At 35.0% G+C, this 25067-nt stretch overlaps 1 protein-coding gene across 3 annotated transcripts in view; it reads right to left on the bottom strand.

Moving 5' to 3' along the window:
- LOC150098232 (solute carrier family 12 member 2-like) overlaps positions 1-25067 on the bottom strand; it is a 571711-nt gene that overhangs the window by 359132 nt on the left and 187512 nt on the right. For all 3 annotated transcript variants that reach the window (XM_090406235.1, XM_090406234.1, XM_090406233.1), the window contains exons 8-9: positions 24173-24297; positions 1547-1753 (exon numbers count right to left, since the gene is read on the bottom strand). In XM_090406235.1, the coding sequence (XP_090262361.1) occupies positions 1547-1753; positions 24173-24297 (332 nt within the window). The remainder of the gene's footprint in view (positions 1-1546; positions 1754-24172; positions 24298-25067) is intronic.

Below are 25067 nucleotides of genomic sequence, written 5' to 3' on the forward strand. Positions count from 1 at the left end.
TTGGGATTGTAAAGCACTTGTTACAATTAAGGTTTGGTCCATGAAGTAGAGCTTCAGTACTTTCTTTGAATAGCCTTTCATACTGGTACATGCAAATCTGTGTAAAAGATTTGCATTTTCCTACTGGATCCAATGGTTTGTATTTTCAATTCCATGGTGAGCCAAGCCTAATTTCTGCAGTTTGATCAGCCAGATGTGCTCTCAATGTTCAGGAATATGTTTGTAGACTGATCTTTCCGTTTGTCCATAATATGACAGATTGCATGAGCACAGGACTAGTTATACTCCAGGTAGAATCAGTGTTGAGAGTTTCTTTTTGCAGAGGGTAACAGATAACGAATTTCATTAATAGGTTTGAAGGTAGCAATATGTTGGTCTTTTTTTTTTTTTTTATTAAATTTATTTATCATCTTTGCAACTCTTTCACAGGTGCCTTTGATGTAAAGTATGGGAGTCCTGTGTAGTTTTACTTCTCTTGGATGTTATCTTGGAGTGGTGTTAACTTTTTTTGTTTTGTTCTTGGGTTGAATCCATTTAGTACATCAGTTTGTTTAATTGTTCCCATTTTCTGTTTGAGCAGTCCTTCAGAACAAATAAACCTGTGTGCTCAGTTCACTAAGGATTTTCTGATGTCATATTTCTGAGATGGACAGTGTTTTGATGTGTTGTGAATATAGTGTCCTGTAAAGGTCAATTTTCTGTAGCTGGTAATAGGAAGCAATCCATCAGGGGTTTTGCTGAATATGAACATCAAGAAAGGAAATTCCACTTTATGTTTCTTTTTCTAACATGAATTCAGGGACTTTTCTATAAAAAAAAATGGCGTTTTGGCTCTGTGATTCCAATGGTTACAGTATATGGATGATATTTGCGGTATGGAATCATCACACGGAGCCAGAACTCCATTTAAAACCAACAAATACTTTGGTTGATCTTTCTGAGTTTAGGTAAAAAAAAACTTGCATTCATCAAAGATTGACTAACTTGCAATCCAGCTGAAAGAAGGTTTAGAAAAAAATAAAGTCCTCGAGTCTAACTACAATCAAACTTATAATGATCTGTTTCTTGCAGTTTAGCATTATGGAACCAGAATTGTTGCAACAAGGCAACAAACAGTGCCATAATATAATTTCCAAATTGAATGAAATATGAAAGGCACACATAAAACATGGAAAGCACATCTTCACATATTGCCTTTCATTAAGTGCTTATAAGAGTTGCCACCTACATGGAGCATCTGAGGTTACCTACCAATGAAACCTCAAAGGCTGAAATGTGTATAGATGCCAATTTCCTTCAATAGTACAAAGAAAGGTAATAAATACTCTAGGAGAGGAGGTTGATTTTATGATATTTTTCACTTTATGCTGAAAACTTATCTCAACCTATTCACTTCTCATCTAGTTGAATATGAGATTTAATTATTAAATTTCAATAAGATTCAAAATTCTTGGCAAATAACATTTTACTTATTCAGGTTTTAAATTCATTTAGGTTTTGGTGGCTTTACTTAGTGATTAAAAAATTATTGCAGTAATATTTTTACCTGATAATGATTCATAAGGCCATATTTACAAACACTGTTTGTCAGACTACAGTTTCTGATCAAATCTGTTCCATTAATTAACAGATTCTCCAAACCATTAGCATCTCTCAAAACTGTACTTCCAGCAATAACAGCAAAAAGAATATAACAAGCCGAACTAATGAAGATAGCTAGAAATGTCCCTTTCGGTATGGACCGCTGAGGATCCTACAATAAAATAATTTACAATTGATATCTGAATTGAAATGTGTACTTACAAAAACTACATTAAAACTGAAATGATAGGAAAAGTCATTTGCAAGTATTTTTCTAACTCAAATTATTGGTAGAGTTATATTATGTTACCTTAAAATTGCAGAATTCAAAAGATTATTTTTCCCAATGGCAATTGTTATAAATCAAAGTTACTAGACATAACATTTTTCTATATTCACTTATGTAAAATGATCTATTTCATCATCAGAATAATTTAGGTATAGGATTTTTTTTATGTTAAGAATATAAACCTACAGGAAGAAGAGACCATGGACATCCAAGATTAAGATGGAAAGATCAACTTCATCTGCAGAGCAGGAAGAGGACATAAAAAAAAGAAATGATCTATTTATTTTTGATATATTATGAAATAAAAATGTTAGACAGAGGAAAGAATGAATGATCTCTATTTGTTTTAAATTTTTATTTTTTGATTTTCACATTACATTTTATTGGAAAAACAATTTTTAATTATTATTATTAATTATCATTGATAATTAAAATTTACTAAATCGACTATTAAATGCACATAAAAGCTGAACTAAAAATATTTAAATACATAAAAAACATGCTGATCCATGTTTATAAAAAAGTAGATATGAAATTTAAGCCAAAGTTGTATAAAGACAGGTAATACTATCTTTGTATTCAGGAAATAACAATTTTTATTCAGAAGGATTCGGCTGTTTGTAGTTGATCAAAGCAACTATCTCTATGAAAGCAATTGTGTCTGTTAATTGCATCTTTTGGGCTGGTTTACTCATTTTAAGGATGAAAAAAAAAAAAACATTATATAAGTGGGAGAAAATCTTACCATTTCCACATGAAAATGATTTTTTAAGGCATTACAGACAGTAACTGACAATAAAAAAAAAAAGGAAAAGTTAGCTTGTTGGTGATCTGAAGAGCAGAGAAGGAAATGATTACCAGACATGTAAGAACGTTTTGGGAAAATATAGAGAAAAGAGCAAAGCTAATAATTGAAAGTGCTTGGATTTCTGCTCAGGACATGGAGAGGAGATGCAAGAAATAAGATAAGTCTCACCGTCAACAGTAATGTTTTCCAACTGGTTTAGAACACAAGAGTATAACAGAGGATTTGAAATAGCAAGCAATCACCATTTCATTTTGAGCAGAATAAAAGTGAATTTTATATTGAAAAGAAGAGTAAGTAAGAAAAGTTTAAAAACAAATAAAAGTTGAGTAGCTTTGAGATGTGAACTGTAGACTCAAATACAAGGACCGCCTAGATAAGTGTGACTCCATGAGGTCTTAAAACAATAGTAATAATAATAAATACACAAAATTTTTCAAGAAAAAATTGAAAGACTTTGAAAACAGAAATGACACCTTGGAAAGAAATGGCAAACCCTTAAGAAACCATTGATTGTCTGCAAGGATATAAAAATCAAAACTCCATGATGGACTCAGGAAGTTAAAGGAGCAGTAAAGGAAAAGAAAGCATATCAAAAAGTTCCTGGCAAATAAATCAGCTTGTGCCTTTAGAGAATACAGAGAAGACTAAGAGAGTGAAGCAGTGTGTAAAAATAGATAAAAAAGTTATGGGAAGACTTGGGTACGAACATAGAAAATAAATATCAGGAAGGTGGCAAAATATTGAGGAGGTTACTGAGAAGCATAGAAATGGAGGAAAGGGTACCATAAAAGGAATCAGTTGATAAAGGTAACATGAAAGTGAAGATAAAGATATCCTTGAAGTCTAGAGTAATTACTTCAAAAGATTGCTAAATGAAACAAGTGATAGCATTATGGTACAAAACACTCAGACATGAAATCAGGAATACATATAATACATATATGGAGTAGATATTTGACCAGAAATGTTCAAGTATGGAGGTATGAAAGTTATACTGTGGTAGACTACAAAATTTAGAAGGCCAAATTAGCCAAAACAACAAACTAGCTGTATACAAGACTGTATTCAAAGTTTAACATATGGATCTGAGAGCTGGCTTAGAAATAAAACACTTGATCAAAGACTGGAGACCACAGATATAAGAGTTCTGAGAAAGGCAGAACATTAAAACAAATGCAGTCAGTATGAAAAACTTAATGAAAGATCCACGATTAGCATTATATGGCGATTTGATTATTAGATATGTGGTAGAGGAGAAGACACACAAGGTTTGTTTTCCGAGAGATAAAATGCATAGTGATTGAGGCATTGGATACGAGGAGTAAATGAGCAAGGAATTGGGTAGTGGTAGTACAGACAAATGATTTGATTGAACAAAAAGAATGTAAGATTGGACATCAGGAGGTTGTTGAAAAATATAAAAAGATAAGATAGTGTATTGGCCAGCTATGACAATGATGAGAGGAGGCAGATAGCAAGAATTATGAATATGTTAGCAGAAATGTGTGAAGAGAAAGGAGTGCAGTTTGTTAATGCGTGGAATGAGTTTGAAGAAAGAATTGAACTGTATAAAAGTGATGGGCTGCATTTGAACAGTTTTGGTGAGTCATTTAGAGAGAATGCTGTTGGGAAGCAGAGTAATGAGTGCAGAGAATGAATCTGAGAAAGTAAGAAGCAATATGAAAGAGCAGGAGAATAAGGAAGGAAAGTTGAAGTGGATAGCATGAGTGTAGAGAATGAGAGAAAGACAAAAAAAGGGAAACAGAGAGACTCGGTGGACATGGGAACACAGCATGAGAAAGGGTGATGTCCATGGGATGTGAATGTGTGTATAGACAAAAAGGGAAGATATGATCTGGGATGTAGGGAAAAACAACTGGATTTGATGAAGGTTCTGGGATGAGTAAGGAGAAAAAGAAATGCTTGAGAAAAGTATGGAGAAGTCACATCTAATAAAGGGTATCAGTGAAACTTGTTATACGAGTGTAGTCTGAAAAGTTCTCAGCATAACAACGAAAAAACGAATTTATAATTTCAAAATTATTTTTATTTTTCAATATAATCTCCCTTAAGACCAGGGCTGTAATCAGGCCAGGGCAAGGTAGGGCAATGCCCTGGTACTTTTTTAAAATTATCAAAATTTTTAAATTCATTATAATAAATTATAAGAATTATAATAATAAGACTTATAATGCAGTTCCAGCTTTCAGTCAAAAAATAGCAGCTTGCCGCTATTATTATATTATCTAACATATAATATTATATAATATAATATTAATTGAAATATATAATAATATAATATAATTAAAATTAATATAATAATAATAATAATAAAAAATGGCACACTTTATGCTCTGGATTTTTGTTTCCAAGGTAGAGCCCTGGCACTATTTCTTTTAGGACTACACCCCTGCTTAAGACTAATACATTTATTCCGGCGATGCTCCAGCACCATTATCCCATTCCTGTAGTGGTTTTTAGTAAGATCTGCAAAATACCCCTCTACAGCTGCAATCACTTCTTTATCAAAGTAAACCGCTGACCAGCGAGGAAGAGTTTTAGTTTTGGGAAGAGATAAAAGTCAGAGAGAGCCAAATCTGGGGAATAGGGTGGATCTTCCATGCCTTAAACACATTCAGGGTTGGTATAATGAGCTGTGTGTAAGAAAAAAGGGACCTCATAGACGAGTGACTCCATGGGGGTCTTATGATAATAATCAGCCACTGCTTACACCTTCATTATACAGCTTTCAGCTATATCCCCTTATTCTATCCCCTTCTTCCATTCTATGAAAAATTTCAACATTAACCTGGTAACAACCCTTTACCAACTTTTGTTGGTAAAGGGTTGTTACCAGGTTGTTACCAACAGTTGCATTCCCTCAACCTGTCTTCACATCACAAGGGCCAGTTACAACCTTAGTCTTCTCTGGACCCTTTCCAATATATCCTCATCACCATGAAAACTAGAGGATGAAATCTGTGCAAATGAATTTACACACGGCATTACAATGCAACCAGAACCTCTTCATTTCCACAAGTTAAGCTCTTCTGCATTATTGCCATAATCTGATGTCACGTCTACATAACTTATGCAATGTGACCTCTGAACTTATGACTTGTTCACCATCACCACTGCAAGGTCTTGTATCAACTTCCTCCAACATTTCCCTGCCAAGTGTATATTTTGCATCCCATTATAGCATACCAAATTTCTGAATCTTCCCCCTTTGCAACACTGAATTAACAGTTCCATACTGTTGCCCACTCAAGTCCTCCTTGTAAGTACACAACTGCTCGATTCCTCATTACTCTTTCCACTTTTGCATCATCTGCAAACAGTTGTATCACCAGTTAAATCTATCCCAATATTATTAATATACAAATTAAATAATGTTCCCAAAACAGACACCTGCAGCATGCAATTTACTTTCCTCTTCTGAGATGGTGCCTCCCCCACCATATACAACTTCCTGATACATACCTGACAGCCAATCACCTATCGAACTCACTAATCTATCATCAATCCCATCTGCTTCAGTTTAGTTACCAACTTGTGGTGTGGAAATCTATCAAAAGGCCTTTACAAAATCAAAGTGTACCATTATGTGTATCCCCTTTGCTGAATACATTCATTAACTTGTTATAATACATAAGAAAGTTTGTAAAACTACCTCCTTTTAACAAACCTATGCTGACAAGCACAAAGAATATCACTGTTATCAACAATTGCTCCACTTCATCGCCTTTGTGAAGTGGAACAATTTTGTTCCAGTTCCATTCCTTTGGGAGTTTTGTTGTTGCAAAACTTTTGTTAAGCAGGTAGACCAAGGCTGCTGCTAACTCCTTGGAACATTCCCTTAAGACACATGGTGATATGTCATCAAGTCCTATTGCTTTATTGACATCCAGATTACTTATCTCCTCATATACCACTTGCTCGTTCAGTATTAAATCTTCTCTCATTTGATTGTCTACACATGATCTTCTGATTTCACAATGACACCCTGATGAACTGCTCACTGAACACCTACACTATGTCCTCTACAGTAGTTACCAACTTTCATCCATTAAAATCGTACCATAACCATCCTTCTTTCTACTTACCACATATTGAAAAAATTCATGTGGGTTTTTCTTTGCCTGAGTTGTTACTTTCTGCTTATACTGCAATTTTGTTGTCCTTACCAACTGAGTCACTATCCTGGCTTGCTCTTTATTCTCTTCATGCAACTGATTATTACCATTATTCATCAGGTGCCGCCTCTAAGTTCCAGATTTCATGCTTAATCCCCTCATTTATTCACATTCAAACACCTGTAATGTATTTTTTTGCCAGTTCCCAAGCAGCTTTTATTTTTTTACTGTTCAACTCCTCATTCCATGTTATAGCTGTAATTCTGTCTCCTGAGCTTGTCATAATCACCAGTCTTGTAATTCCACATATAAGGTTTTCTCACAGAAGTTTTCGTATGGCTAGCCACAACCCAGGTGATCACTTCATGATTATTCTCACCAAGTGGAAAGAAGTGCAAAACCCCACTCACAATTACATCCTTTGATGAAACAGTCAGCTCTGAAATTCTTAATCCTCACATGCTCTCCTTTATATACTGCCTGAGATGGTTGTCTCAAGAACTAGAGAAATTCATTTTGCTTATTCACAAATATCTCTTCATTCCAATCTATACTGAATGAATAGATTGTCCTTAAAATCATCCCTCACTGAAAATTATTATCATCCATAATAATCACCCCTTCTTAACTGTCAGATTTTAGGGAAAGAAAATGCATACTAAAATATTAATTAAAAACTTTAATACTTGCTATATTTCGGTAATGTTACATTACCCTCTTCAGGGAACGTAAAAATAATGATATGTGCATGCAGGCATTAACACTAAACAAAAATATGGCTGAAGAAAACAACTGAAGTCAGTCCTAGAGTCCTAAAGATGTCCCCTAGTGGGCTAAATTGGGTTATGTTAGCTGTTGGGCTGATGTCCTAAGAATGCAAGCTTCCCATATTTGGGGCAGTCTCATGCATCAAAATTTGAGTTTTTTTTTTTTTTTTTTTTTTTTTTTTTTTTTTTTTTTTTAGAGCTGAGGCTGATTCCAGGAATAATATCTCATATTTATACTTACTACGGTGTAGTAGAGTGGCTTTCTTCTAGTGTATTTTGTGGCGGGTGTCCAAAGCATGGTTAGCAAGTCCTGAGTGGCTGTACTGTTGGAACTGGATACAGTCCTTATGTTCAGATATCCTGATATTAGTGGTCCTGCCTGTTTGGCCATAGTAGGACAGTTTGCAACTACAAGGGACCTGGTATACTCCAAGTAGGTCTAGGGGAAGTGGCTGGTCTTTGGTGGAGTGGATAAGAGATGCCAATTTTTTTATATGGTTTGTAACACGTTGTCAGGTCATATTTTTATTTGGGATTTTTGTTAGCTTTTCAGAAGTACCCCAGATAAGGAATGATGATAGATTTAGAGTAATCTCTGTTATGGGGGGGGGGGGTGCGGTTAATTGGTTTTATTTTTTGGGGGTTGTAGCCATTGGCTACAAAAGGTGTGTCAAGAATATGGTTAAGTTCAGTAGCATTATTATCTGAACTGATTAATTTTGCTCTGTTATATAGGGTTTTTATAATCCCATATTGTGTGTGTGGGGGGGGGTAGTGATTGCTGATGAATGTATCTACCTGTATGTGCAGGTTTTCTGTAAACAGAGAAAGCTAAGGATCCATCAGGCTGACGTGTAATCAGAGTGTCTAGGAAAGGGAGATTGTTGTTTTCCTTTTCCAAGGTAAACTGGATCCTGGGGGTGTTGATTGTTTAAGTGTGTTAAGAAGTTGTGGAGTGTATCCAAGCCATGCGACCTAACAGTGAACACATCATGTACATAGCATAGCCAAACAGTAGGTTTAAGTGGAGCTGAGTTTAAGACTTTTTCTTCAAAGGTCTCCATAAAGAAGTTGGCCAGGGGTGGAGAACATATGGATGTCCATTCTGTTTGTAGAATTTTCCTTGCCAAACGAAATAGCCTGAGTTCATGGTGAACTGAAATAGGGCTGAAATATTGGGAGGAAATTTGGCCTGGATAAATTCCAAGGTATCTTTAAATGGGACATTGGTGAATAAGGAGAGACATCAAAACGGACCACTATGTCAGTGCGTGTTGGAGTGAGAGGTTTTCTATACTGGCTTTAAAGTGGGTGAAATGTTTTATGTGTGAAGGTGTGTTACCAGTATATTGGGTGAGCACTTTGGCTAATTTGTGTGTGGGGGAATCTCTGTTTATGGATTTTTGGTAGTTTATATTCGTGGGGGGGGGTTGAGTTAAAAGGCTTTAGTTGGTCAGTTAGTCACTTCCACAGGCCAAGTAACCTTCTTAAGGAGCCTATGAAGTGTTCTGATTTGTGAGCTGGTGAGATCATATTCTATATGGAGGTAGTAGTAACAGAAAAGAGGTAAACTTACCTATGCAGTCAGATTTTTTTAGAACTACAGTGGCAATTCCCTTATCCGCTATAGTAATTATTATTTTACTATTGTTTTTTTTTTTATTTCCTGCAGAGCTTTGAATTCTTCTTTAGATATTTTGCTTTTAGGTGGTTTAGCTTGATACTGTTGGCGATATGGTTGGGAAGGTTGTGGATACCATGTTCTACCTGTATCATTATTTCTTCAGAAGGGATTTTTTTCAGTGCTACGGCAAAGTTGTGGCCTAGTGAGAGTGTGCTGATTGCTTCAGGGTAAGAGATGAGAGGTTTATTACTGTATTGAGCAGTAGTTGAGGTTTGCAAGCTGAGTTCTTTTTTTTTTTTAAACTTTCAAATTTTTTGATGTGCCAACAACGTACTTTTTGGAATTCCTTTTCTGCTGAAGCATTAGAGACATCATAAAGGATAGTCCAAAGATTGCCATTCACTAACTTTCTTAGTTCACTAACCCAAGTTACTTATACATTTCTTCATCACTACCTTCATTTTCTGGCCTAAAGCAACATGCAACTAAATCTCTTCCTGTCAATCTCTAACCTCACACCAAATTGCCTCAAAACCATTGTCCTCTTTCATGAGCAGCACTCCCTTCTTGTTCTTTCTGTCGTTGAAAAAAACATTGTACTCTGCCGTTTCTATTCACATTAGGATATCATCCTAATTCAACCATGTTTCACTTATTCCAATGATTTTGGGACAAATAAATTCTTCTATCAATGAAACTGTTTCATTTTCCTTACTTCTGATACTCCTGGCATTTGTAAATAAACACAGTAGTTCACTTTTAAGTCTAACTAGCCCTACCCAAGCACTTGTTGGTAGTGATTTTCCCCATCACACCTGCCCTTGCCAAATCACCTTTATCTCTGATGACCACATAGCCGCTCAGTCTCAACTACCCCACTCACATCCTGAACTATTCCATTTTTATATGGTTTATTCCCATACATACATACTGTATATTCACTACCAACTTCCACTCTTCCGATGTTGTGTCTCCCTGTCCATCCAGGTCCCCCCCCCCCATTCCTCTTCATTCTAACTTAGAATCTTAACATTAATATAACAAACCCTTGTGTTAAATTATCGAGGCCACAATTTTGCTGTATTAAAAGCAGTATTATGAATTTCATCTCTGATATTATAAGTAGAATATAGCTCTGATGTAGCTTTTTTTTTTCACTAGAGGCCAGGCTAGTAGAATGATGGTTGATCAAATCTTCACTTTTTTTTGTCATACTGTTTGAGATGTAATATAGCTTGTGTGTGTGTACTCCAGATGTCTTCCAATATGAAGGTTGAAATGTTGGGAAATCATCAAATTCCTGATATATACCCTCAAGGAGTGTACAGGATACGATAGTACTACATGAAAAATTTACATCATTACTACCTTCCTATCTACAATTTTCCTCCAAATCAGTCTGTTAAATGTCAAGACTCCAATATTATCAGGTCTTATATTTCTGTCTTTTAAGGCACTTTTTACTGTATCAATCCACCTATATCTTGGTCTTCCTCTCGATCTGCCAACCTGGCAGAGAACACTTGTTTTGCTGATCTTTCCTCTCCCATTCTGCTTAAGTGACCATACCACCTGAGATGAGCTCTGCTAATGCATTCCTGGATGCTGACAATATCAAGTTCTTTCCTAATATCCTCGTTTTTAATATGATATTGCCATTGATGCCATCTGTTCATGCCCCTAATCATTCTCAGGACTCTCATATCTGTAGTCTCTAGTCAAGTGTTTTACTTCTAACCCAGCTCTCAGATTCATAAGTTAAAACTGGTTTAAACACAGTCTTGTATACAGCTAATTTAGTGTTCTGGCTAATTTTTCTCTTATTCCATATAAATTTATTCAGTTGACTTCCTACCATACCAGCTTTGTTGATTCGGTTGTCTATTTCCATATTTAACTTACCATCTTCACTAAAAATCGTGCCTAAGTAGCTGAAATGTTTTAATTGTTCTATAAGTTCTCCATTCACAATGCAGTTGAAATATTCAACTGTTTCTGCCTATTTTCATTGTCTGTCTTTTTAATGCTGACCTTCATACCATATCTATTACAACAGTTATTCAATTTAGTCAGGAATCTTGCAGATTTGTAGTGGATTTATTATTTAGAAGTATAACATCATTTGCATAAAACAAAGAGCCGAGATTAACACCTCCAATTTTGATATCAGGCTTAATACCACTTTCCTTCATAATGTGATCCATATAGATAATGAATAAGAGAGGGGATAATATACATCCTTGTCTGACACCAGATTCAACATTAAACCATCTTCCTGTATCTCCTTCAATTCTAACTGCTGACTTACAACTCAAATAAAGACTAAGTATTGCTTGATATAATGCCCCATTAACACCATATAACTGTAGCATTTGGAATAGCTTCTCTCTTGGCACCTTGTCATATGCCTTTTCCAGATCTACAAAACTTAAATACAGATTCACATGGTATATTCTGGTAATTGGATCACATTTTTTTTTAATAAGCTATATAAAACACAATGAATTAATAAAAGACCCAACAAGTTTCGTAAGTCATTTGACTTATATCTTCAGGGGTAAAAGGTAACTTAAAGTTTAAAACACAAAGAAAAGAGAAATTATTAGTAATAGTTCATACTATACAGTTGTAGCCATCTGACTATTCATAAAATTAAAAATCAGAATGAAGATTCAAAGCAGTGCTGAATTTAAACAATGCTGGATGATGTCATGTTCTGTTGTTCACGTTCAGAATGTCCGAGGTCTGACTGAGGTATATTTTTTATTAAAGCTGACCAAACTTGGTGGAGAATTAATCCTTGATTTTTATTGCATTGTGTTGGTATTTTAAGCATGTTTGCAGCTTCTTTAAATTTCCTTATGTAACAGTTTTTTTTCTATGTATTACATGTTCGTTTTCTGCCAGAGTACATTGTGGCCGGTGGAAGTGGTATTGAAAGCTAGACCTGATTTGTGTTCTCTTCTGTTTTGCACATCCTTTGGGTGTTCGTTCATGCGAATTTCCCCAGATCTTCCTGTCTGTCCTACATAGCAGATGACGCAAGAACAATAAATTTTTAAACACCTGGTTTTTTTAAAGGATGATGAGGAGGTTTCGGGGGATGTAGAAATCTCTAAATTTTTTCCAGCGGCTGAAAGGCTACTTTGATGTTATATTTGTTAAGTAATTTAGCCATCTTGTCTGTAACATTTTTGATATATGGAAGCGTGAGAGATTTTGTAAGCCTTCACAAAAAATAGGTCTAATAAAAATAATAAGGGACAGAGCATATAACATTTCCAGCATAGAAAAACAGAGAAATTAAGAATTAGAATATCTAACACAGATCTTTCAAAAGAATGATTATGAAACCAAGACTATCAAAAAAATCCTCCACACACCTCCTACAAGCATCTCTCAGAAACAAGATTTCAAAAACGCTATCACGCTTCCATATATCAAAAATGTTACAGACAAGATGGCTAAATTACTTAACAAATATAACATCAAAGTAGCCTTTCTACCGCTGGAAAAAATTTTGAGATTTCTACATCCCCCGAAACCTCCTCATCATCCTTTAAAAAAAAAACCAGGTGTTTACAAAATGTATTGTTCTTGCAGCATCTGCTATGTAGGACAGACAGGAAGATCTGGGGAAATTCGCATGAACGAACACCAAAAGGATGTGCAAAACAGAAGAGAACACAAATCAGGTCTAGCTTTCCATACCACTTCCACCAGCCATAATGTACTCTGGCAGAAAACAAACATGTAATACATAGAAAAAAACTGTTACATAAGGAAATTTAAAGAAGCTGCAAACATGCTTAAAATACCAACACAATGCAATAAAAATCAAGGATTAATTCTCCACCAAGTTTGGTCAGCTTTAATAAAAAATATACCTCAGTCAGACCTCTGACATTATGAACATGAACAACAGAACATGGAATCATCCAGCATTGTTTAAATTCAGCACTGCTTTGAATCTTCATTCTGATTTTTAATTTTATGAATAGTCAGACGACTACAACTGTATAGTATGAACTATTACTAATAATTTCTCTTTTCTTTGTGTTTTAAACTTTAAGTTACCTTTTACCCCTGAAGATGCAAGTCAAATGACTTACGAAACTTGTTGGGTCTTTTATTAATTCATTGTGTTTTATATAGCTTATTAAAAAAATGTGGTCCAATTACCGGAATATACCATGTGAACTTCTAAACCACAGAAACCTCCACTTGCAATTAAATACAGATGCTTATTATATTCCCATGATTTCTCAACTATCTGTCGTAAAGTGAAAGTCTGAGCCTGACAGCCTCTATTAGGCCTGAATCCAGCTTGTTCTTTACCAAGTATCTCTTCCACAATCCTCCTCAACTGCATATATGTTGGAAAATTAAAGTAATTATTCCTAACATTGTTGTAGTCTTCATAATTTATCAAAATGAATGTAGGCTATTTGTATATAAATGTTGACTTTATATTAAACTGCATCAGCACTGCATAATGCACAGTGCACCCCTTGGTTACTGTCATGCATTGGAGTGGGAGGTGTTTCTAAAATTGACAATTTAATTTTCTTGAGCTATATAAATATTTTACATTAAATTTATTTATCTTTTACTTGGTTATATGGACTGAGTTTAGCAAAAGATATATATTTTGTTTAGATAAGATAATATCAGTACTTAGCCCATGTTTGACAAAATTAAACAACATGAAGAGGAAAGAATTTAATAATTAGTTGATATTTTGTTATTTCAAAATAGCATCTTCAGAACAGAACTAGCCACAACACAGGCAATAACAACTGGTGTTGGAAACAATTTAAACTAACAAAAATTAAAGTCCTGACCTAGCATCCTTTAATGTAGGATAAAGTTTGGAGATATTGAGTTACAATGAGTCTTAAAATGACTGTCACAAATTTTAGGTAAATTAATGCAGCTTTACTTTGAGATTAGAAGAATGATGCATTGCTGCAGTGGACTCCAAAAAATAGTCCGACTTGTAATTACTACTATACACTACTTTAATCTTTGACCTAATCCCGAGTGAAGGGCTGGGAGTCTGTGTGGTCTACCGACAACGTATGAAACCCATTTCTTGTATTCCTCAAGCAGACATTAACAGATGCCCTGTCTGCCCAAAATAGATCATGTTACAGGAAGCACTATATGCTTCCAGATGTGTTATTATTATATGACATCTCCAGGGAGTCCAAAGACTTACTTAAACTTAACTCTTTGCATGAGCCATTAGTAGCAGAGGCTCTACCAATCGACCAAAATTTGCTAGAGGATGGTTTATTCTTTGGTGAGCAGATGAGGATTGCTAGTTTGAAGAATGGTTTGAATGCAGTGGTTTATGAATATTTATTATCATTTGCACATGAATATAGAAGATAAGAATAGTTGCACTTTGGTCTTGATGTCTGGGGAAATATGAAATACTGCATGTCCCTTATTTTATACAGGTTTTTACCATAGGCTAAAAATGTGCAATGAAGATAGCCAAATTCTTTGGCAAAACAGTAGTCTCATTAGAACAAATAGTCTTCAATTTAGTGTTTTAAGGATACTATATTGTTAGGCTGGATGATAGGATTTTATTTTATTTTATTTTTGAAGTACTTTCTAATGTATGTGCATTAGTGGTTTTCTATAAAAAAAATAAATGAAAAAAACTAAGAAATAAAAAACTAATGCATCTAGGAATGCATCCAGTGACCATACCACCTGAGATTAGCTCTGCTAATCTCAGGTGGTATGGTCACTTGAACAGAATGGGAAAGGAAAGATTAGCAAAACAAGTGTTCTGCCAGGTTGGCAAGAAAAAGACCCAGAGGAGGACCAAGATATAGGTAGATTGATATGATAAAAAGTGCCTTAGAAGATAGAAATATAAGATCTGATAATGTTGGAGGAGTCTTGACAGATAACAGACTGATTTGGAGGAAAATTGTAGATAGGAAGTTAGTAATGATGTAAATTTTTCATGTAATACTATCATATCCTATACACCTTTTGAGGATACATGGCAGGTATTTTAAGATGCAAAACTATTTGAAAGATGGCTGTGTGAAGAAAGGACAAGTGTTGGCAATAAAAATGGATAACATAACTTGTGCCCATTTGGGTAAATGTCACATTCATGAATAATGCAGAGCAGTCAGATTAAAGATTTCAGAATAGCTCTGCTTAGTACCTTATTTTCTAAATGTCTTATATAGAAACCGACCAAAGGAGAATCCATTGTTTCTTTTTGTCTGTACATTTTACCTCTCCATGTAAAACAATCTTCATGTACTACAAATTTAAATAAGTTTACGAGGGAAGTGGGACTATTAAATCAAGGGTCTCTGTTAGTGGTACATTAGTCAGAGAAGTAATATTAAACTCATGTCTAAATTTTTAAGGATGTGGGTATTTAGATTTGAAATGAACAAATTGTTTATTAAAAAGGAAAGTGGATTGGGAAAGGTAAACTGAGTGAGAAGCAAGGAACTTTGCTAACACTTCCATTGTTTCTTTTTGTCTGTACATTTTACCTCTCCATGTAAAACAATCTTCATGTACTACAAATTTAAATAAGTTTATGAGGGAAGTGGGACTATTAAATCAAGGGTCTCTGTTAGTGGTACATTAGTCAGAGAAGTAATATTAAACTCATGTCTAAATTTTTAAGAATGTGGGTATTTAGATTTGAAATTTTGATTATAGAAGGATAATCTGACTCGATACTGATGGTAGGAAACTGACAGAAGCAGAAGGAATAGATTTGCAGGAGTATATAATCCAAGTTTTTGTCGATTTGGAAAAGGCATATGACAAGGTGCCAAGAGAGAAGCTATTCCAAATGCTACAGTTATATGGTGTTAATGGGCATTATATCAAGCAATACTTAGTCTTTATTTGAGTTGTAAGTCAGCAGTTAGAATTGAAGGAGATACAGGAAGATGGTTTAATGTTGAATCTGGTGTCAGACAAGGATGTATATTATCCCCTCTCTTATTCATTATCTATATGGATCACATTATGAAGGAAAGTGGTATTAAACCTGATATCAAAATTGGAGGTGTTAATCTCAGCTCTTTGTTTTATGCAAATGATGTTATACTTCTAAATAAATCCACTACAAATCTGCAAGATTCCTGACTAAATTGAATAACTGTTGTAATAGATATGGTATGAAGGTCAGCAATAAAAAGACAATGAAAATAGGCAGAATCATTGAAAATGTCAACTGTGTTGTGAATGGAGAACCTGTGGAACAAGTAAAACATTTCAGCTACTTAGGCACGATTTTTACTGAAGATGGTAAATTAAATATAGAAATAGACAACAAAATCAGCAAAGCTGGTATGGTGGGAAGTCAATTGAATAAATTCATATGGAATAAAAGAGAAATTAGTCGGAACACTAAATTAGCTGTATACAAGACAGTGTTCAAACCAGTTTTAACTTATGGATCTGAGAGCTGGGTCAGAAGTAAAACACTTGACCAAAGACTAGATATGAGAGTCCTGAGAAAGATTATAGGTGTGAACAGATGGCATCAATGGCAATATCATATTAAAAACGAGGATATTAGGAAAGAACTTGACATTGTCAGCAACCAGGAATGCATTAGCAGAGCTAATCTCAGGTGGTATGGTCACTTAAACAGAATGGGAGAGGAAAGATTAGCAAAGCAAGTGTTCTCTGCCAGGTTGGCAGCAAAACGACCCAGAGGAAGACCAAGATATAGGTGGATTGATACGGTACAAAGTGCCTTAGATGATAGAAATATAAGATCTGATAATGTTGGAGTCTTGACAAGTAACAGACTGATTTGGAGGAAAATTGTAGATAGGAAGTTAGTAATGATGTAATTTTTTCCATGTAGTACTATCATATCCTGTACACCCATTGAGGGTACATGACAGGAATTTGATGATGTATTCCTGCGATGAGTCTTTTGACTCCATGGATGCCTGATAATAATCATCCAAGTGAAGACTTCGCAATTACTGATGTGACAGAGGCTGATGTAAGAAATGAGGTAGATGAGATACTCAATATATTGCAAAATATCTATGTGAATACAGCATTGGGACTGGATGGTATGTTAGCTTGTGTGCTGTGAGAATGTGCAAGAGCACTGGCTGTTCCTCTAACAAAGTTTTTTAATGTAAGTCTCAACTCTGGCAAGGTTTCAAGGGAGTGGAAATGGGGAAGATAGTTCCATTAGATAAAGGTGGCTCCAAGACAATACAGAAGTAACTAATTACAGACTAATTAGTATCTCTGGAGTAGTGGATAAAGTATTGGAAAAGTTGAGTAAAGGTAAAATTCAGGAGTGGGTGGATGGGAATATTGTTATATTATTAAGAGACCTCCAGGAAGTCAGACTCATCGATAGAGACTACACTCTACCCACACGAACTGTCATACCTGTTCTTGAATTCATTCACACCATTCTTGCACACACAAAATCTAATAGCAATCAATTCCAATCATGCATCATTCTATGAGAGAAAAATCCAACTCGATCCCCTTCCTGATGGCATTTATTTCTAACTTCCAAGGATGCCCTTTTGTCTCCTTTGCCCACCCTGCATAAAATGAAAAATCCCATCTATCACTATCCAGTTTAATCCTTTCAGAAGTTTGTAAGTAGCAATCATATCACTCATCTTTCTCCTGTTTGCTAGTGCCTGGCCTACAAAGTCTCAATTTGTCATTAATTGGTATTCCATAATCCTGTTATGGAATACCAATTAATGTTATCATTTTTAACGCTTAGTACTCTTGTTTGCACTCTCTCAATATTACTGTTGATGCAGTAGTAATATTGAGAAAAAGGTAGGTTGTGCCTTAGTCATTTATTCACATTTTATAATAAAGTTACAGAAAAACTGGATGAAGGAAATGGCTACACCATGATACTGCTGAACTTTTCAAAGGCACTAGACAGAATACAGCATGGAAAACTTCAATAAGTTGGAACAAATGGGAATGGATACGAGTCTGGTGGTATAGATAGGGGATGTCTGACAGACATCAGAGGGTGGTACACGATGGAGTGGAAGCATTGTAAATGAGTGACTAGTGGAGTGTTCCAGGGCTCTGTACTAGGACCACTACTTGAATTTTTATATTAATGATAGAGTAGAAGATTTAAGGGGAATATATAGTTGTTTGCTGATGGGGAGGACAATAGCTATAAAGGTGATGTTGATATCCTGTAGGATGATTTAAATAAATTGGTAGTGTGAGCAAAGGACAATGGTTGTCAATTTAATGTTGCAAAATATAAGGTGATGCACTTTGGGATGAAAGGGCTTTGTACCATATTGGTGGTACTGGATTACAGGAAATTGATAAGGCTAGGAATCTGAGGGTGATGATGGATAGACGTTTGAAGTTCAGAGAACATATTGCAAAAGTTGGTAAAATTGTTCAAAGGATGACTTGGATGTTGACGAACACAGTGACAAGTAAAGATAGGGAGGTTATTATCTCTGTTTACAAGCTATGATTTAGCCACATTTGGACTAATGTGCACAGATTTGGTCAATTGTGTTTCTTATAGATCAGGTGGTGGTGGTGGTGGATTCAAAGATGAGTGACAAAGTTGGTGACGTTTGGAATGTTCCCTATGAGAATAGGAATGGAATAACAAGGAGTCATCCCCTGGAAATTGTATAAGTGTGGTTAGTAAGGGTGTGCAGACTAGGCTCTTTACTTGGAGAGTGGTGAATGAGTGGAATGGATTGCCAGAGGTGATTGTGACTTCGCTCACAGTGAGTAAGTTTAAGGAGAGGTATGATGTGTATTGTGTGAATAATGGCTAACATGAGTCTTCTGCAATGAGTGTTCTGATTCCATGGAGATACTTGTATAATAATAAAGATCATATTTCTGTTCTTTGCTTGACTTACATCAAGTGCTTCCTGACACAAATGTATTATGTCCATATTCTCCTCAGCCTCTGAAAACCTTTGTATCCTCTTTTGTTCATGATACTCCTCACTTGTACACAATACTATATAAATTCCAAATCTGCCAAAACTTAAAATACTGTTTTTACATTCTGTGAGACATGGGATGGCACAAGTTTCCTTAAGAATACTAGATGCTATCTAACAGCAAATATCTACACAACAAATGAACCCCCCCCCCACCATATATACCCACAATGCTTCTATAATGATGCCTTCAATTCATGGATGCTGCTTCACTGAACTGGACACCATTCTTTGACTTACTTCTAACCCTTGAAAACATTAGCAGCTACTAGTCAGCATCCAGAGAAAGTCGATTTTAACATTCTTCCTATCCTCTTTCATTCCATCTACCATTCTTTGGAACAGCATTTCTTCCAAAGATTATCACTCCAACTGTTTGTGAAGCCCATAAGATTCCCTTTTTCTTATCACTTGCTAGTATTTTGCTGTCGTAGGATTCATGTGTGTGTGTGCGTGCATGCAAGTGTATATAATGATAAATTATGCTACATGTTTTTGATTGAAAACATTGCATTATAGTGGTCAGTGGACTTATTTCACAGCAAGAAACTAATGACAAGGATTAGGATGATAATAAGCAAGGAGATGAAATATAAGGAAAACATTTTAAGTGGTTACTATGATGTGAAAGTCGTTGACAGGTAAGAATAAGGATATTACTGCTTCTCTTTATGAAGAAGTTGAAATAATGTAACTGCATCTAGATAGAGATTTGATCATATGGGTTACAGACACAGAGAGAGAGAGATTAATATAGGAACAGATGGAATAAATAATGAAACTGGAATGCTATGAAAGTTAAGGAACAGTGGATTAGCGAGTTTGGTAAACAAGCTAAGAGAAAAAACACGCAATATGTAAAAGCTACAAATATGGTAAACAGATTGCATAATACCAATAACACTGGGAAGTTTTTCAATACAAAGCAGAGAGGGGTGGGCATGAGAAGACAAGGAATGAAAAGTAATTTTTTTTTTTTTTTTTTTTTTTCACATGGCAAGTGAAAGGTAGGACTTCCTATAATGTTAAGACTAAGATGTATCAAAGTATCCAAATAATCAATTATATTGAGTATAACTGCCTTATTCTCAAAAGATTTCCCAATACTATACTTTTCTGCATGGCACACTGAAGACTAATAATGTTCATGATAAACCAAAATAAAGCAATAATGAAAGTAAAAAATAAAATAATCAGGCATAAAAGGAAATCAGAATCTTAAAAATACATGGAAAGCAATTTTCAATTAAATAAATATGGACCATATTATTTGTATTCTAATTACCATTTTATTCATTACTCTGTGTATTAACTACTACTTATCCTAAACTTAGAGATCTGGAGTTCAGTCAATATTGGATGAGAATGCCTAATTTTGAATCAACCCTTTTTGATCTTCCATGGCTCAAGATTTCTTTACTTCATTATCTTCCTACTGTTCCAAATTCTGAAAATCAATCTAACCTTTGGCTTCTTATCCTTTAAGCTTGATTTCCTGCAGTCTTAATTCTTTGACAGAAGCATTCTTATTGACTTTAATACCCACAACTCCAACTTCTCCCTTTTTTAAATTCCTTTGATGAAGCCAGAAGAGGCATTTGCTATAAATGACCTAGAGCAACTAACCAGAATATGACCAATCATTCTCTCCACCTCCCCAATACTCTGGATCTTTTCATAAACATTCTTCCAGATACACTGTTAAGACAGCCCCTCTTAGTAATTCAGATCAATCCCTTCATGGTCAGACTACTGTTTCTGTTCTACATATCAAGATATTTATGAACTTGTTACAGATATCCACATTGGAATGAACGCCTTCATTTCCCACTCTTCAAGATTCCTACCTAGTAATCAAGCCATAGATTTCCAAGAGCTATGCCAGAGTGATTAAAAAAAAAACATATCTTACTTGGCTTGACACAAAACCTCTAACTTCATATATAATATACACAGCAACAATGCATACAAAACTATCATTAATAGGACTAAGTCTGAACAGGCTAAATATAGAAAAATGCCACCTGTGCCAATGGTAGTTGTCTTCTGGTGCCTTGCAAAAGCTGTTGTATGAACTTTTGTCCATCTGTGCTTCTACCTCTACCTCATCAAATGATAACATGGTAGAATTGCAACATCAACTAAAGATAAAGCTGACCTGGTATTCTCATTGAACTCCTACATAGATGACCAGGGTAACTCACCTCCAATTTTACCTAGAACACTGCATTACATAATTTCGTGGTCTTCTAGAAGAAATGAATACCAAAAGGAAAAACTTCTAAAGTTCCTGATGGCCCATAAAATTATATTCAAGAGACGTGCTCCATAACTAACACCTGTTCTTTATCATCTATAATCTATATTATACTCAACTGGCATCCATCCATCCTACAGCACAGAAGAAAGTCCACATACAGTCAACTCCAAAAAACTTTGATAAGCATCTACATCAAATTATCAACATATTGCTCTCAGCTCATTGTTGCTTAAAGTATGGAAAAGGTCAGTCAAATTCTTTGACACCAGGAAAACTGTCAACTAATCAGTTACCATGAGTATGGATTTCACCAATCAGGATTCACAGATCTCCTTGCCTACATCACCTGCCTCTTGGCAGATACCATGGAAGAGTCTTGAGAAATCTGTGCTGATGCCCGTTTTCTCTCGTTTTCTCTCAGGTTATAACTACAAGAGTAGTTCCATAAGTTTCTGGCCTGACTAACTTTTAGAGGTGATAGAAAGAAAACAACTGCATCACTTTTCAACATAATCTCCCTTTACTTCAACACACTATTCACATCTTTGAATTAAGATTTTTATGCCCTTGAAAAAAATAGTCTGTACTTTTGTCTGCTAAATGGCATAAAAGTGCATCTTTCACCTCATTGTCATCTGCAAATTTTCTTCCTCAAACGTCTTTCTTCAGTTTTGAGAAGAGGTAAATCTAGGCTGTAGGGTGGGTGTTTAATCTCCTGGAAGCAACAGTGCAGTGAAGGCTTCACTGCAGCCTTCGCAACAATAGCATTGTCGTGAAGCAGGTGAACACCATGGCTCAGCATTCCTCGTCTCCTCTCCTTTATGGTGTCACACAGTTTGTGCAGGAGTGAAGCATAATATTCTGCATTCACAGTGATAATCTTTTCCTTGAAGTCAATCAAGAGAATTTCTTGACAATCCCAAAAGATTGTTGCCATGATCTTCTTGGTGGACTAAGTGACTTTGGCCTTTCTTGGCAGTGCTTCACCTGGTTTGCACCACCCTGTGGATTCCCTTTTTTTTGGAAAGATGATAATAATTAAGAACTATAGTTTCATCCCCAGTGACAATGGATTCCAGCACTTCTTTCCAATTCCCTTAGCAAAACTCTAAAAACTTGCAGGAACAGATCACACAATGCTCCTTCTGAATTGAAGAGAGAAGTTAGGGCACCCCACCTTGCACTGACCTTCGTCATGTGAAGCTTCTTGTGAATGATGCAAAAGGCTGTTTGTATAGAACGCCCCAACCATGCTGAGATTTCTTTGAGCTTTAGCTGTCTGTCATTGAGCAGTTCCTCCTCAACAAGAGAGACATTTCCTTCAATCATCACTTCCACAGGCCGACCATTACAAGGATTATCTTTGATGCTCTCTCTTTCTAGGCATGTTTATCCATTCCTTCATGGTGGAATATGAAGGAGAAGCTTCCCCATAAACAACACCCAATCACTGTTTGATAGCACTTGGAGAAAGCCCTTCTTTGGTAAAACTATCACAGTACAGTTCAATTTTTTACATTACAACCACTCAGCATGCTACATTTTGGTCAAACAAGTGCCTCCAACTGAATGATGCAGGTAGAGTTGAAACTGGTACACCAAGCTCCCCATAGATGGTGCTATCTGTCACACACACTGTTTTAAAATTGGCATGCATTTTGTATGGCAGGCTGGAAACTTTGGAACCTACCTCATGTAGTAGTGGAAAGCATACTCTTCAGATTTTCCACGACTATTTCACTCACCCTTCCATGTGCATATAACCTGTTCTCACTTACCTTAAATCCTATTCAGAGTTTTGCTGTTGATAGCACTCTCCACTCACCCTATTCATGCATGTAATCTTGCAGCATTCAAATTCAAACATCTGCTATAGTGCCTTTAAATACTGATCTCCACACCATCATTTAATGGGATAACCACCTAATCTTCCATGCTTCCAAAACATTTTTTTTTTGTGAGAAAATAAGACACCAAGTTTGCCTCCCTTTACCTTTGATGATGTTTAAAAAAGCAGCTTTAAATTTTATACTTACAGCTGAAAGCTTGTTACACATTACTTTTATTTTAATAAAACATAGGCACAGAAATACAGCAATCACCAGAGGTATTTTCTTCACTAATCTTACTGTATGAGACAATCAGTAAAATTATTTATTTCTTGTTCATGCCATCTTCAGTTTCATATATTGTAATTCATGTGATCACCAATAAGGTTTCATTAGGATTTAAATGAATAAGCTATGCTTGCCCTATTGAATATATTTATTAAATGCAGATATTTATATACAAAATATATTCACTAACATCAGCATATTCATGTCCAAAAGCTAATCAAAACATGCATTACATTACATTACATTACAGTAGGTGTTAGATGATTGGGTGTAAAATCTGAACTTTTAAATTCAGTAATGAAAAACATACACAGAATACATATATACACATGTAAGACTACCCTTGGTTTCAGCAATTAACTTCAAATATCATATTACATATCAATGTATACAGCAATTTCTTTTGGTGAGTTTAGCTTAATTCTGATTGATTGCCAGATTATACATTTCCAGAGTATTCACCTTTTTTTTTTTATATATTACATAACTGTTCAACACACAGTAGCATGCACAGATATTTTCAATAAAATCTATTCACAACAAATTTAATAACGTAGCATACTTAATCAAAATATAATTAACTACTTACAGCAAGATCTCCAGATATATTTGCACCTGCCAGAATACCTGTGGCTGCTGGAAAATATACTGAAAAGACTGAGAAAAATGTCTCATCCTTGAAATTTGGACTGAAATTTTCTGCAGAAACAGATGCTGTAAAATAAGAAAACTTATATAAGTATATATATATAATTTTTTTTTGTTAACACAGAATTAATAAAGGTTTAGACAAAAAAATTTCAAGATACTTTTAAAAAGAATTTAGGTATGTGGTAATAATACAATAGTCTTCCATTTATGCAAAAAAAATGTTTCTGTACATTAGTATTGTTCACATTTGCAATTATATAATTCTCTTTCAATGATAAATAAAGTTGAATGATACAATAAAATTATTAATCCAAAATACATGTCGACTTTATGTTACTATATTTACTCTGAGACAGCAAATTAAGTTTATTGTTTATATGCACTTTACTGTTTTTGCTGTTCTCTGAAAAGTTCTCCTGTTTTAAGAGTGCCACTCTTCACAAAGAATGCATGAAGTGCAAACAGTATTACTATCCTAACAAACAATTTAATCTTGGGAATCATTTCAGAGAATCAAGTTCATTTTGAAGAATAATCGCTGAAGTCGCTTAAAAGTCAAAGCTAGATAACTGGGAGGAGACCCTTACATAGCCTTTTAAGGAATGCAGAGAACTAAGGTACTTGCTGTTTTTGTCAAGAAACCAGAGCAAGCAACAAAGAGTTAGCTATGGGAAAAAATTCCAAGCAAAAAAAATTCCTGGCACCATCAACATATGACACAATAGAAAATAAATGGAAGTATCAGAAGAATTGGATAGGTACCAGATGAACATAATAGTTGTTAACAAAACAAAGACAACAAAAAGGCAATATTCTTCCTTGCATCACAAACA

Source organism: Typopeltis vanoorti, chromosome 16 (assembly GCF_054136105.1).
Source record: "Typopeltis vanoorti isolate ZY-2024b chromosome 16, IOZ_Tvanoo_1.0, whole genome shotgun sequence".
In the NCBI taxonomy this organism is placed as follows: domain Eukaryota; kingdom Metazoa; phylum Arthropoda; class Arachnida; order Uropygi; family Thelyphonidae; genus Typopeltis; species Typopeltis vanoorti.